The following is a 14,020-nucleotide window of genomic DNA, read 5'->3' on the forward strand; positions in this document are numbered from 1 at the left end:
GGCTGGAGGGAGCTGAGCCTTGGAACTGCTGTGGAGCTAGTAGGTGTGTGAATTGGCAGGGAGCTGATTTCAGCCCCCTACCCTCCCCACCCCCCTGCCCCCTCCCCCCTGCCCCCTCCCGGGGTCCAGAGCCTGGATCTTCTTCTCTGCTCCCAAACCACCTCGTGCTGGGTAGGAAGCAATGTCATCTTGTACTTACTAATTTTGAATCCTCTTGGCTTCATGCACTTGATCTCTGGTTTTCTAGTCCTTTCCATACAACTATAAGAAACCGTTTTGCACCACCCTAAGCTCAGCAGACACCCCCACTTCTGAAGAGCTTAGATGGCAGGTATAAGCGAACCCTTTAAACACTAAGTCTTTGGGTACTGTGTGTACCTTTTTTGACCTTGGGAAGTGTGGTAGGCAATTCCATATGGAGGGCCCCCTTGGCGTTGCTTAGGCTTGAGTTAAAAATCCTGAGCTCTTGGTGACATATCACATAGTGCCCTCTTCAGTGGAATCTCCTTTGCCAGAGACTTTGTCTTTGTTTTTTCTTATGCTAACAAGTTGGCCAAAGTCTTTCTATAGTCCTTTTTATTTTAAAATTAGCAGGTTAAGTACTATGTATTTCCAGTAAGTTTAAACAATAGACAAGAGAAAGAAATGGTGTCTACTTCAATATGGATGTTTAGTTTGAATGACAATGGCTCTGATAGGCTCATTTGTTTAAATGTGTGGTCCCTAATTGGTGTAACTGTTTGGGAAGGCTTTATTGAAGGAGGGATGTCACTGGAGGTGGGCTTTGAGGTTTTTAAAAGCCTACTACAAGGACAGTCCACCCCCACCTCCTGCCTGCGGATCTGGATATAAGCTCTTATCTACTGCTCTACCGCCATGACTGTCAGCATGTGCTCCCTGCCATGATGGCCTCTGAAACCATAAGCCAGCCCCCAGTTAAATGCTTCCTTTAGTAAGTTTCTTCATTCATGGTGGCTCTTCATGGCAATATAAAAGTAACTAAGGCAATGTTTTAGCATTCTTTCTCTTTTAAAAGATTTGCTTGTAGGGCTTACATTTTTTTACTTTTTTTTACTTACATTTTTTACCTATGGCCTGGCAAGGTAGTCCCGCCATGGGGTAGTGATCAGAAAGCTGTCAAATGAGTCCATTTCCAATGCAGTCCCCACTGCCCTTACTAGAGGACCCTCATGAGGCCTAAGCTGCCCATCTGCTGCATCTTTGTAGGGGCCCAGGTCCAGTTCATGCATGGTCGTTGGTTGATGCTTCAGTCTCAGCAAGCCCCTCTGGGCCCTGGTTAGTTGGCCCTGTTGGTTTTCTTGTAGAGCTCCTGTCACCTCCAGGTCCTTTTCTCTTTCCCCTGACTTTTCCCCAAGACGCCCTACACATCACCCGATATTTGACTGGACCACGTTGTATTTATATCATTCCTTTTTCTTCTTTTCCCTGCTCCAGTTCCTTCTGTGTTTCTATCATCCCATGTGCCTGTGTGTGTATATGTGCGTCTATATGTCTGTGTATGTGTATTAGTCACTCAGTTAACGCTGCCTGAATGTACCTATATTTAGGTTTGAGAAGCCTTCAGGGGGCTTGTCCCTGAAGGAGCCTGAACTCTTCCCTCCCTCAGCAGCCACTGTATCTCTTCATCTTGGGAAATTTTCTCCCAGGCATGTTAGCTTGTCAACTGGTATAGTCTTGTGTAAACAACCACACTATTGGAAGTTCATGAGTATGGCACCCTGTCATGTCTAGATGACATTATCTCAAAGCAGGTTTCCTGATCATCTGGCTCTTGACAGTCTTTCTGCCCTTCTTTCCATGATGTTCTCTTATAGCACTGAGATGTTGGGGTTACAATGTTCCAGTTGGGACCAGGTGCCAAATAGTCACTTAGTACCTGGATTCTGACCGTTGTAGATCTCTGTAGTAGTCTTTATCTATAAGAGAATATGCACGTGTGAAACAAGCCACTTTTAAAAGAATGTCTGATTAGGAACTGGCTGCCTCGACCTGCAGGGCTTTGGATTTTCCTAACTAGGGTGACAGGGAATGAGGAGACAGACAAACAGAAAAGCTGGGATTGTGTGAGCCATGCGCTCTGGAGGAGATGCAGCCGCAGCAGCCTAGAAACTCAGCTCCACTGGACTGGTGGGGCAGGTCAGCTAAGTTTAGTCTCTGTAGGGGAGCAGGCTCAGGCTGCAGTCATCTTGTAGAAGTCAGTTGTGGTTGACACTTTCTGCACATTTTGTCCACATCCAGCCTAGGACCAGAAGAAGGCCCTACCATCCCCACGGGTTGATATCCATGCTCATGTCATGAATGCTTAGACATACATGGATATGCCTATCCTCCACAGCTGGCTAAAGAAAATAAGCATCTGGTTACAATTTGATCCCTCTCTTGTCAGTCCTTAACTAATGCTTGGTTATTCCAAGTTACGGTGATTTTTACTGAACTGACTGAGGTATGCAAACTTGGTCTCCAAACTTGGAAAAGTTTGACTGAAGTATGCAAGCTTACTCTCCAAACTTGGAAAATGGCTCCGCCCTGAGATTCCAGCCCATCTTCTCACCGTCTTGTTGGCACTCATCATATAACGGGGCTTTCTCCTCTAATTAAAAAGCCATTTCTTTCTCTTTGATTTGCCTCTTAGGCGCTGCTTTCTTCTCTCTATAATTAATCCAAAGAAGGAATCAACTTTCTTCTTAACTAGATAGGGAGGCTGCCTCATTCCAGCTATTAAATCTGGCTTAAATTGGAATATTATAGATGCTTTCTTTAAATAAAGTTACCATAGCAATTATCACTCACTGTAATTAGAAGGGAAAGAGCTTTTATGATGAAATGAATACTAGGCTCAGAGACAAAGACTTGATTGCACACCAGGCTTGTTACCAGCTCACAGCCATGAGTAAAAGCTACTTAACTTCTCTGGATCTCAGTTCTCCATGTATACTTTGAAAAAAATTAAATTAGATATTTAATCCAAGTGTATTTTGTATGGATTTATGAGACTATGCCCAACACTTAATTCCTTCAATAAAAAATTAACACTTTGTAAATGGCTTATATGAACTGCTTTTTAAAAATTAAGTATCCCATGAGCCACCGAGATGGCTCAGCAGCTAAAAATGCTTGCTGTGCAAACCTGGTAACCTGAGTTCAGTGCCTGAACCCATGGTGTAAGGAGAAAACTAGCTCGAAAAAGTTGTGCTCTGCAACACACACACACACACACACACACACACCTTTAAAATTATATGGGAAAATATGTGTGTGTATGAGAAAGTAGGCCAATATTATAATTGTATTAGGGTATTATAGTATCTGTGTCTTTCCTGTTTCCCCAGAATTTTGTAAGGTAATACTACATTTAAGATTAAAATTGACGTTTTAATTTAAGTATATATAATCTGATTTTTTTTTTTTTTTTTTTTTTTAATGAGAAGCCTATTCTGTGCTTGTAAATTCTGCTATGGCATTTTGAGGAAATTGAGAAAATGAGGCAGCAAGAAGAAATATGTGCCTGATGTGCCTCACAGCACCTTCTTCATCACTCCCGGAGACATCAGATGGAGCTGCTTAAGTATTAGTTCTAGGCTGCCCACCCTACCCGGTTCATTATAATAGCATTGTCACCTGCACTTCAAAATTTACTTACTGGTTTGCTAAGATCATTCCATAGAAGAAATGGGATCTCCCTGATATACTGGCATGAGCAGGGCTGCGTGCAGAGACATTGCACTGAAGGAAACAAGGCAGAAGCACTCGCTAAATACTATGGGGTTAGTTTAGTTGGGGTTTTAATTGAGGTAGTTGTGTACCCATGTGTACTTGTAAAGAATGGCATAGAAAGACCGCTGTACACTTTGCTTAGTTGCCCCCAGTGAAAACATTTTATAAAACGATCATGTAGCCCAAGCAAGTATTGACATTAATATAACCTCTCCGTTGTTACCCAGTATTGTCATTTGCATGTGTGTTCGTGTCTACAGTGTCATATCCACATGTCATCACCAATATGTGTTCGTGTATCATTGGCACAGTCAAGACACTGACTTGCCATCGCTGTAAGGCTCCATCCTGTTATTCTTATAGACCCATACCAGTTCTCTCCTCCTCAACATCCCCGGACTGTTCTTTTGCAATGTTATCCTTTTATTATGTTACATGAATGCAATTATACAGTATGTAACCTTTTCAGGTTGAGTTTTTAAACTCAGCAGAGTTCCCAGGAGAACTGTGTATGCATGTCAGTGATTTGTGGATTTTTGTTGCTGATTATTAATATCCCATTGGAATGCCTGTACTGTTGTTGAAACATTTACTTAGGCTTGTTTCAGTTTTTGACTATTAAAACTGTGGAAGAATTTCTGTGCATGTAAGTCTCTGTTCCAAGACTGTAGTTGGTGGATCATATATCTTTACACAGTGTTTTGCTGCTTTTGTTTGAAGATGGCGTGTCATACAGCCTTGATTGGCTTAGAACTTGCTATATAATATATAGCCCAGCTGGTCTTGACCTCACCATCCTCTTGATTAAAGGCCTTGGGATTAAAGGCCTGGGCCACCATGCCCAGCTCATATTTAGTTTTGAAGGAAATTATTTTGTAAAGTAGCTGTACAGTTTTACAACTAACCTTGCAAAATATGACAGGTTTGGTTTCCTTTCCAGCTTTTGGTGGAAATGTTGTGACTTTATTTTGAAGCCACATTTGTGGTAGTTTTCTTCACCTGAACTAGCCAAAGAATTTTGCTGAAGAGACTCTTGTGAAGTAAGTAGATTTAGGGAAGCACATGCACTCATTACACACACACACACACACACACACACACACACACGCACACGCACACGCACACGCACGCACGAACAGGCACAGACACACACACTCACATGCACAGGGGCAGGGGAGGGTGGGGTCGGAGGTTAGATACATCAGGATATTTATACCAGAAGAAGCTGCCTCCTTCCCACCGCCAGTTCTTACTGTGTTTTATGTGGTAAACTCATGTGTCCTTTTAGTTTTCAGTGGCTTAAATAAAGGGCTTGACTCTACACTAGTCAACATTGGACCCAGCCTCCCTTATCACTGTCACCTTTTTCAAAGTCAGCCCCAAATAGATCTAAACGGAGCAGTTCTTAAGTTCAGAAAGTGTGAGAACAAAATGCAGGGATACCCTGAGGATATCAGCACAAGCAGAGATTTTTCTGGGCAAGACCCCAAAAGCACAAGAAATAAAAATGGACAAACAGGATTATAGCACTGTAGAAAGCTTCCACAAAAGGAAATAGTCAGCAGAGAGAAGAAAGAACCTAAAGAATGGGAGAAGACAGCTGCCACTGTTCATCTGACAGTTATTGTCCAAAATAAGAAAAAAACAAAGCAATAACAACAACAACAAAAAACAATCCCTACTAACTAAAACCAAGTAATCTAGTTCTTAAATATGGGCAAATGGGAGACCAATGAGATGATTCAGTAGGCAAAGGCAATTGCCACCGAGCATGAAGATCTGAGTTCTACCCCTGGACCTCACATGATGGAAGGGGAGAGCTGACTCCTACAAGGTATCCACTGCCTATCACTTGGATGCTGTGACTTCCATGTGTGTGTACACACACATCCATACACACAGATAAATGTAAACAGTTTTTAAACTAAAAAAAAATAAGCAAATGATCTAAAAGAACCTTTTCAGAAGATGAAAAGATAGCCACAGACATTTTTTGAAACTACCGAGCAACATCGTTATATTGAATGTCAGAGAAGATAGAGGAAAGGGAATGCTTGCACACTGTCAGCAGGAGTGTGTGGAAAACAGAATGAAAGTGATACGGAATCTAAAATAGAACTGCCATGTACTACAGATACCCCAGTCTCGGTGGAAAGGCAAATCACATTAAGTCATCAGAGACGCTAAGATGTGAACTTTGGACAGACTAGCTGCCGAAAGAATGAGTGAACACATAGTTCAGTGTTGCTCGGTCATAAAGAAGAATTAAGTCCTGTCCTTCGCAGCGAAATGGGTGGAGCTGGGGTCGGCAAGCTAGGTGAAGTAAAACAAAGATGATACTGCTGTGTTCTCTCATGTAAAAGGAAAAAAGAATTAACCCTACAAGAAGATTGTGATGGTTAGGATTGGGAGGGCATGGTGAAAGGGGTGGGGCCAGGACCAAGGGTGGGAGTCCAGTCAGTGACCATTGTAGACATTTATGGAAATACTGCACAGAGCCCTGTTAAGATACATACATAGTCAGCTCATGTTTCCAAACAATAATGCTGGATGTAATTGGGGTTTTTTTCTACTTTAATTTGATCTTTCTCCAGCTTTATTTTTGTTCAAAAGAGGAAAAGATATGTTTTCTTTTAAATAAGAATTATTTTGGATTTGGGTTTTTTTAATTGATTAATCTTGTTTGACAGTTCTATACATTTGTAGACTGTATTATGATTACCCCCTCCCTGTCACCTTCCCTCAATCCTATTATCTCCCCACCCCTGGCCATTGTTGCTAGTGTCTCTCAGATTCATTATTGTTTTGGACACTCATACCAGAGTCCTCAGTTTGTGCTGATCTAGAATGCGCTTTTGTTTGCTTACATAAGGAGAAGACTCTAAACAAGTTTTGGCTCTAAACAAGTCAGTTACCCTCCCCAAGATCATGTGTTTAGCTTTGTAAAATCAGACTACATTTATGACTGCCAAAGCAGATCTGGTAGCAGAATCATCTGGAAGGCACTCATTGGAAAGACACTTTCCCCAAGTCTGACCCTCAGTGGGTCAGAGTAAGGCAGGATAACTCTCCTTTAACACGTTCTTGGGTGGTAAGGGTGCTACTGATACAGAGACAGCACCCAGAGATGAGGATGATGCTGGTCCAGAGGCAGCACCAGAGATGAGGATGATGATGGTCCAGAGGCAGCACCCAATAACCACTGAGCTCAGTTCCACCTCATCCCAAATTCTCAAATCTTGTTTCTGGCAAAAGAAGTTATGTGTTTGTATTTTTCCCCCTTTAAGTGACACAGCTATATCGTGAAATATAATGTTACCATTAGAAGTTATCGTGAAGAACATACTAGCATGTGGAAACTGCCATAGTACAATCAGTAGGTTAAAAGTAGCAATGTATAACTAAACAGCATATATAGAAATGACCAGGTACATATGATAAATAAACATCCGGAAGGAAAAACAAAACATTATAGTTTCCTTTTTTTGTGTGTGTACTCTTTCATATTATCTAGTTTGAGCTATAATTCATATAATTACAAATAAATTGTTAAAGCAAGGCTGCTCAGGTATGACATAAAATTAATCAAGACAGTTTAGCAGTGTGGCCATGACTTTGCTAGCCCTTTCCCTGAAGAGAATTGCAGATCACCTGAGTCACCTGTCCTGCCTGACAGAAGTCTGCCCTTATGCACCCAAACAGTGTTGACCCGAAGGCCTCTAATTACAGCATCTCCTTTCGGCTTGCATGTAACATTCTTGGCATTTTCTGTGTTAACAGTGGAGTCCCCAATTGCATCCTCACCTGCTGTTCCTTCCTCTGCCCTGGGAAGTGTTTCCCCAGGGCAGGCTTTTTGCCTTTGCCCTGCTTGCATCTCTATTAGAATTACTGTTTCAAGCTAAATCAGAACTTAAAAATTATTGCTGAAGTCAAGGTTTGAATGATTTCGCCTGCTACAGGAGTCTGCTGGTATAAGGGCTGGACATCCCAACCCTGTGTCCTCAGGACTCACCCCTCTGAACCTTCTAAGAAAGGCAGTGGCTTCCCTTAGTAGAATATGTTTAAAAACAGCTGTGTTTTCCACTGAAGCCACCTTGCTGGAGACAGCAGTAACTGTTTCATTTAATTGACACTATGGAAAAGACTCTGGCTTCCAGGAACCCCACTCTCAACTATATTTGTTTGCTCAGGTGCTGGTACCAACGGGACAACATTTCCAAATCCTCTGGCCCATAGCTGCCCTTGCGCCCCTGTGTGCTTGCTCCACGAACTCCGTCACAGCTGTTCCAGAGAAAAGGAAAACTAGGACTTTTATGCCTGAGTGATAGTTTGCTTATTGAGGTAGCACTGTTTTATATCTGGCAGTTTTTAGCACCCACCCTCATGAATAGCCTCATTTCCTAACAAATACAATTTGTGCTTGAGGCAGGAGATTTTTATGAATCACTTAAAGACTGTTCCCATGTAAGTGTTCGCCCTGTGGGCTTGCTGTCCTTAGCAAAGTGACTGAGTTTGCTTACGTAACTCCTGTTTCAGAGCTAGCCCTTCACTCCAGTGTCACAGTAGCTCTGTCTAGCCATGGGGGTGCTTTCCATCGAAGTGATGACAGTTATGGACCCTGAACTTGCTTCCTTTGTTGAAGGCTGAACCTCAGACAAGGGGCTGGGGTGTTCGTTTGCACTTTCTGTCCCATCTTCAGATGGAGCCACCAGCTGTCCTCCTCCTGGTAGCTCAGCTTCCTGGTACCTGAAAACCTTCAAGCTTTTTTGAGTCCTATGCCAATCATCATAGTGTATACTGTGGCTTACAGAAAACCCCAGGGGAAGGTTTACATTAATCCACAGATATCGTCACACGCTGCCCCACATGTTGAAGGCCTAGGCTGAGTCTGTGCAGAACTCCTGGGGTTCGAAGGCTGTGCTTTCGCTCCCTTTGTCTACTTAAGTGCGCCTGTAGCTGCTGCTTGTTGGCACTGCGGGGACTTCTCCTCCTTGGACTGTTTGCCAGAATACCTGTAGCAAGCATCTTTCAGTGGGAACCGGCATGCACCAAACTCTTCGTCGTGCCAACTTTTACTGTGTCTTTTTGCCAGTGTGTAAATCTATAATTAGAGTAATAATTACTTCCCGTGGGGAACTGCTGTAGAAGTCTCTCTTCATAACTCAGGTGGTGATTTTTCCCTCCAGCAGGTGTTAGGCATCCATCTTAAACTTATCCATCTCATTGCTTGGCTGGCCCCTACCCCTGTGTTAGCACCATGAAGGAATGAATCCTTTCTTCTAAATGTGATTGCTACTGGGACAATCAGTGGCATGAGCCAGACTGAGCCAAGGGACAAATGAAGTCAGCCAACCAGTTCTGAGGGAGGAACGTCTTAGGTTGTGTTCCACTCAAAAGCCAGGTGCAGACGCTTTCAGCAGCCTCTTGATAAATGCTGAGCTAGGGAGGCAGGAAAATTACTTAATCCCATTGTTACTTTAAGATGTCAAACATTTGATAAATGCTAATAAAAAGTCAGATTGATTTTTGTACTCGATTATATTTTATTTTGTAAATGAAGTGTGGGTCTTAGAAACTGTGTTATTATATAAGGTTTATCTTAATCATACAAAGCATAAAATATGAAATCTCCTTGTTTTACTAGGAAGCCAATCTATTTCATGTTAACAGCACAACTTCATGTTAAAGGGGACATCTGTGTATAGCTTTGACTACTTAGGTAGAATCCTTTTGAAAGCCTGCAGTCATGAGGAGCTGGAGAAATGGTTAAGAGCACTGGCTGGTACTCCAGAGGACCCAGGTTCGTTTCCCAGCATGCATATGGTGGCACACAACTGTCTTTACTTCCAATTCCAGAACATTTGACATCCTCTTCTGGTCTCTGCAGACACCAGGCATGAGCACAGATATACATGCAGGCAAAACACTCATACACATAATATTTTAAAAAAATCTATTAAAAAATCAAAACTTGTAATTATGGAACTCAAAACTTTCAGTATTTTACACTCTTATTGGTTTTGTTTAATATATCCCAAAGCATTTAGACAGCTTTTAAAAATACAAATTGTATCTCATGTGGCCTGCTTTGACAACCTATCTTTATATCGATCCATTAACAATCAATACATCTTTGTTAACTAAGGTTAAAGGATGTTTTTAAATGTTGAACATGTTGCTCATATGTAACTGAAACATTATAGACTTACCATTTGGGCCACCATGCTATCAGCCTAGCTCTTTTAAGATGGTTGTTTTTAGATGCCTCAAAGCAGGGACATTTTCTTTATATCTCTTAGCTCATCTACCTTTCATTCCGACTGCCCATATGTGGGTGCCTAGAACACAGAGTCACATCTATGGTCATAGGAAAGAGCCCTCTCTTCCAACGTCTCAAGTCATTGTTTACAGTTTATGACTGTAAATTCCCCAAATACGAGAGCCAAAAGAGCCTAGGGGTGCAACAGCACTCATGTGCTCTAAAAGCTTTGAAACAGGATTTTCTCAGCCTTGTAAAAGCAAAACAAAACAAAACAAGTATCCTTTCTTAAAATAAGTGCCAGTAATGAAAGCATATTTTCCTGTCACAGACAAAAGCTAGAGAACACACAAAATCAGATTTTGAAATGGTTACCTCCAGTGATTTAAATAAAATGAGACCAAAATGCATCACGGAATACCTCCTCCCAAGGCTGACTGCGTGTCTTTGTTATTGAGACTTAAAGAGTACATAATGTACTTGTTAGGGAATGCTAACAAAACTAGAGGTTAAAAACTCCTCAGGTCAAAATTTCAGGTAATTTTTCTACTTGGTGGGGGTTTCTTTGCATGATGTGGTCGGTTTACCCTCTAATGTAATTTTCTTTATGCTAAATTCACTGTCATAAGCTTGGGAAACCAAAGCTATCTTTTGATGTTTGAGGCATTAGTGAAGATTCAAGATCCCTGTGCCTCTAAGCTTTTTCGCATTTATCTGCAAGGATACGTTGAGAAATTAGGGGTTCATCAGAGCTTCTCTGAGTCCACCATTGGCACTTGTCAGGCTTTGTGCACACAGCAAGTCGCTTGATTTTTCTGAACTTGCTTTTTCCTTCATAAACTAGTTTCAAATGCTGCTCTGCCTTAATCCTAAGGCTGTGGACCAGGGCAAGTAGAGTCAAAATAAGCCTCCTACCCTATAAAGGGCTTTAAAGGCTTCAGGTGGGCCTTTTACAATTCCCATTTTGCAGGTGGGAAAAGACAGAAAGAGGTTACCCAGCCCATTAAGGGTCACAGAACTAGCCAATAAGAGATCTGGTTTCACGAAACGTAGTCATAGTGTTTGTCAGCACTACGCAGCTGACTTTTGGGGGCACCAGTGGAGGAGGGGCTGCCTGTGATTTTAGGATATTCAGCAACCTCTCTGCCTCTCCCTGTTAGGTGTCAGTCACCACCCATTCCCAGTTGTCAACAACCAAGACTGTCTCAAAGTCTAGCCAGATGTCTGACTCCGGAGCTAACTGTCCTAACCACTGTCACGATGGCACAGATTGGAGTTAGCTGCTCTTTTAACTACTCTGTGTCATAGTAATTTGCAGGAACAAAAAGATAACTGATTTTTGTCTTCACAACATGGTGTGTTCTTTCTTAGCAGAACTGTTTGCATAGAAGCAGAACACCACTGCCCTCAGGGGACCCTGTGTTAGACTCAAGATCTGTGCTCTCCCGTCCCATCTAAATCTAACCATTCCTTAATCCCTAGTGGGCCACACACACGTCTCTCTTGTACATCCCTTCCCATCTAGTAACTGGAAACTGGAGACAGAAAGAAAAATCACATGGATTTATGTAACATATTATGTCTTCATAACCATTATATTGTTATTATTTGTTTATATATATTTTTTTGAGACAGGGACTTACTGTGCAACTCAGGCTAGCTGACAGACACTGTGGGGCCTGGCCTGGCCTAAAACACATTTTCCCACCCTCGCCCAGCCCATTGCCTCATTTGATCATCATGGAAAGCCCTGGAGCTTTATATCAGCTGGAATTGTCCCATGTTTAGATGGCGTCTAGGATCTGTAACCTTTCTTCCTTGCCTGTTTCCTCAACTCTGGTACTCTCATTCTAAAACTTGATGTAGGAGCTCAGCAGGAAGTTGATATGGAAACTCAGCAGGTGCGTTCTTTCCAGCACCATATGAAGAAAAACGTCCTCTGAAGCATCCTCCATAAAGCCGAGGCCGCCTGCACGGCGAGGCTCTGGCTTTTTCCTTTGCTTGTAACAGGGATCATTAACTATATGCCCCTTTCACAGCAGCTAGGACTTAGGCACCAACTTCCCTGATGCCTTTGATACTTCTCAAAGAATGGGATGGGTTTACTTCTGTTCGGCCTAGTGCAAGCTTCCCAAACCGCCCGCCCACATTATCACTGTGTTTGCCCCTCTTCCTGATGTTAACATAGTCACCAGTTTATTGTCACCTCTGAACGAAAACTCAATAAACATTTGTGGTCAACTGTCATTGCTGTTTCTTTATTATCAGAACTAATGGAAAGTTACAGGCATTTGTTTGATCTGGGCCTTGCTGCTAGTTTGAAAATATTTTACACGTAAGCCTGTATGAATTCGTTTTATTTTAAACACTAGGTTAAGATAAATTGCTACTGGCAGACACAAGAAGTATAATTGCATACGATTAAAAGAATCAGCATGACCTGAGAAGATGGGGTACTTACCAACGGTGTTAAGGACGTAGAATTGCCTGGTAATCTTTTAGACTCAGAATTCTGCTGGCAGAATGTCTAAAAAAGTAGTTTGAAGCAATGGGAACATGAACTGGATTACTTCATGGATATATAACTTTACTGTCAATTAAAACTTTATTTTTTTCTTTAAAGTGGTTATGAATCATTCTAATTACTTGATGGTTCATTTAAAAAAGATTGATTGGTTCTTGCTGTAAAATGCAATGTCTGCCTCGTCTGAGTCACTTCTTTTGAGATTAGGTTGTAGCCTGTTGACCAGATTTGCCCCCTTGCTCAGATTTGACATGCAGCCAGCCATTCCATCATGTTCTGTCATTAAAGTATTGTGGCTTTTTTTTTTTTCCAGGTGGCCTTTCTGAAGATGTAACTGTTGAAGGTGAAGCTTTCTGGTCTACCAGGAGACAGCTGTTCAGCACAGAGCACAGAGAAAGCCAGCAGTCGGTTCTGTGAGCACAGCCTGCCGAGATGAACAAGAACCAGAGCTGCATTTATTCTCTAAGACTTGACTTTGGATTCCTGCAAATCCAAGGCTAGAAGGAAAGTTGTAGTAGCAGGTTTTAGGCAGGTTAAGTATAGAAGTTGCACCTCTACTCCCCACAGAGAGGAATATTCAAATCTGTGCTGTGTCAGCACCACCTGGAAGCATATTAGTTAATGGAAAGCCATCTGTCCTGTGTGAACCCAGCGAGGGACTTCATTGGGGAGGGGAATGCTAACTGCTCTCAATCCCAGGAAGTAAACTTTTAAGGAGCTCTGGGTTTGTTTAAAGCACATTTTTAAAAGCTAAAATGTACAAGTTTTTATATCTTATTCAAAGAAGATGCTTGCTGGTGTTTGTCGAATGAGTCATTATCCAATTAAAGTTTTCCTGAGGGTGTAAAACCACATGTGTTCTTTTTGTTCTTTATTTCCTTCACCACATGCTATCGCAAATTAATAAATGTACAACACTGGCATCTTAGTATAGAGTTATCTCAATTCTTATGTGTCCAAACAAGAAAACAATGAGAATGACAAGAGCTGAGCCCGATCCTGCAGAGCCCAGGTCAGCTCCTAATTTGATGCAGAAGGCTTAAGACTCTCCTAGAAGCACACAGCTCAATTTAAGAGCTGGGGACTCTCACTGGCGATACGGCCAGCTTGACTGATCTCCCTTGCTAGAGATGTATTCATGTTTTCTCCTCCCTACTGCACATTCAGGAGGACAGTCCCAGGGTCGGAAGCCATCCCTGTTGTGGATCTCAGCTGATGGTGTTGATCCTAGGTTGCAGGCCACTTAATGATACCTCATAATTCCAAACAACTAAATTTCCTGTCCCCTCATCGCCCAGCATTCTTAGTTGTGGATATCACTTGCCATCCTGATTCGGATCTTCTTCCTTGGAGTTTACCCAGCAGAGCAGTGGGATTGGGAATTAGAGCAGAATTCACTGTCCTGACTTTGTAGCCAGTGGACTGACATCTGCTGTATCCTGCAGGGTCACTTTATTAAGCACAGTTTGAAACACTGATGCTCTTGGTGTTATGTCCAAGAC

At 42.2% G+C, this 14,020-nt stretch overlaps 1 protein-coding gene across 5 annotated transcripts in view; it reads left to right on the forward strand.

Annotated features, from left to right (window-relative positions):
• Nucleotides 1–13,367, forward strand: part of Ube3d (ubiquitin protein ligase E3D) — a 136,699-nt gene extending 123,332 nt beyond the window's left edge. For all 5 annotated transcript variants that reach the window (XM_060384669.1, XM_021639676.2, XM_060384668.1 and 2 more), the window contains one exon: nucleotides 12,832–13,367. In XM_060384669.1, coding sequence (XP_060240652.1) covers nucleotides 12,832–12,844 — 13 coding nt within the window. In that variant the 3' untranslated portion in view covers nucleotides 12,845–13,367. The remainder of the gene's footprint in view (nucleotides 1–12,831) is intronic.
• The last annotated feature ends 653 nt before the right edge of the window (nucleotides 13,368–14,020 follow it).

This window comes from Meriones unguiculatus, chromosome 6 (genome assembly GCF_030254825.1).
Source record: "Meriones unguiculatus strain TT.TT164.6M chromosome 6, Bangor_MerUng_6.1, whole genome shotgun sequence".
Lineage (NCBI taxonomy): Eukaryota > Metazoa > Chordata > Mammalia > Rodentia > Muridae > Meriones > Meriones unguiculatus.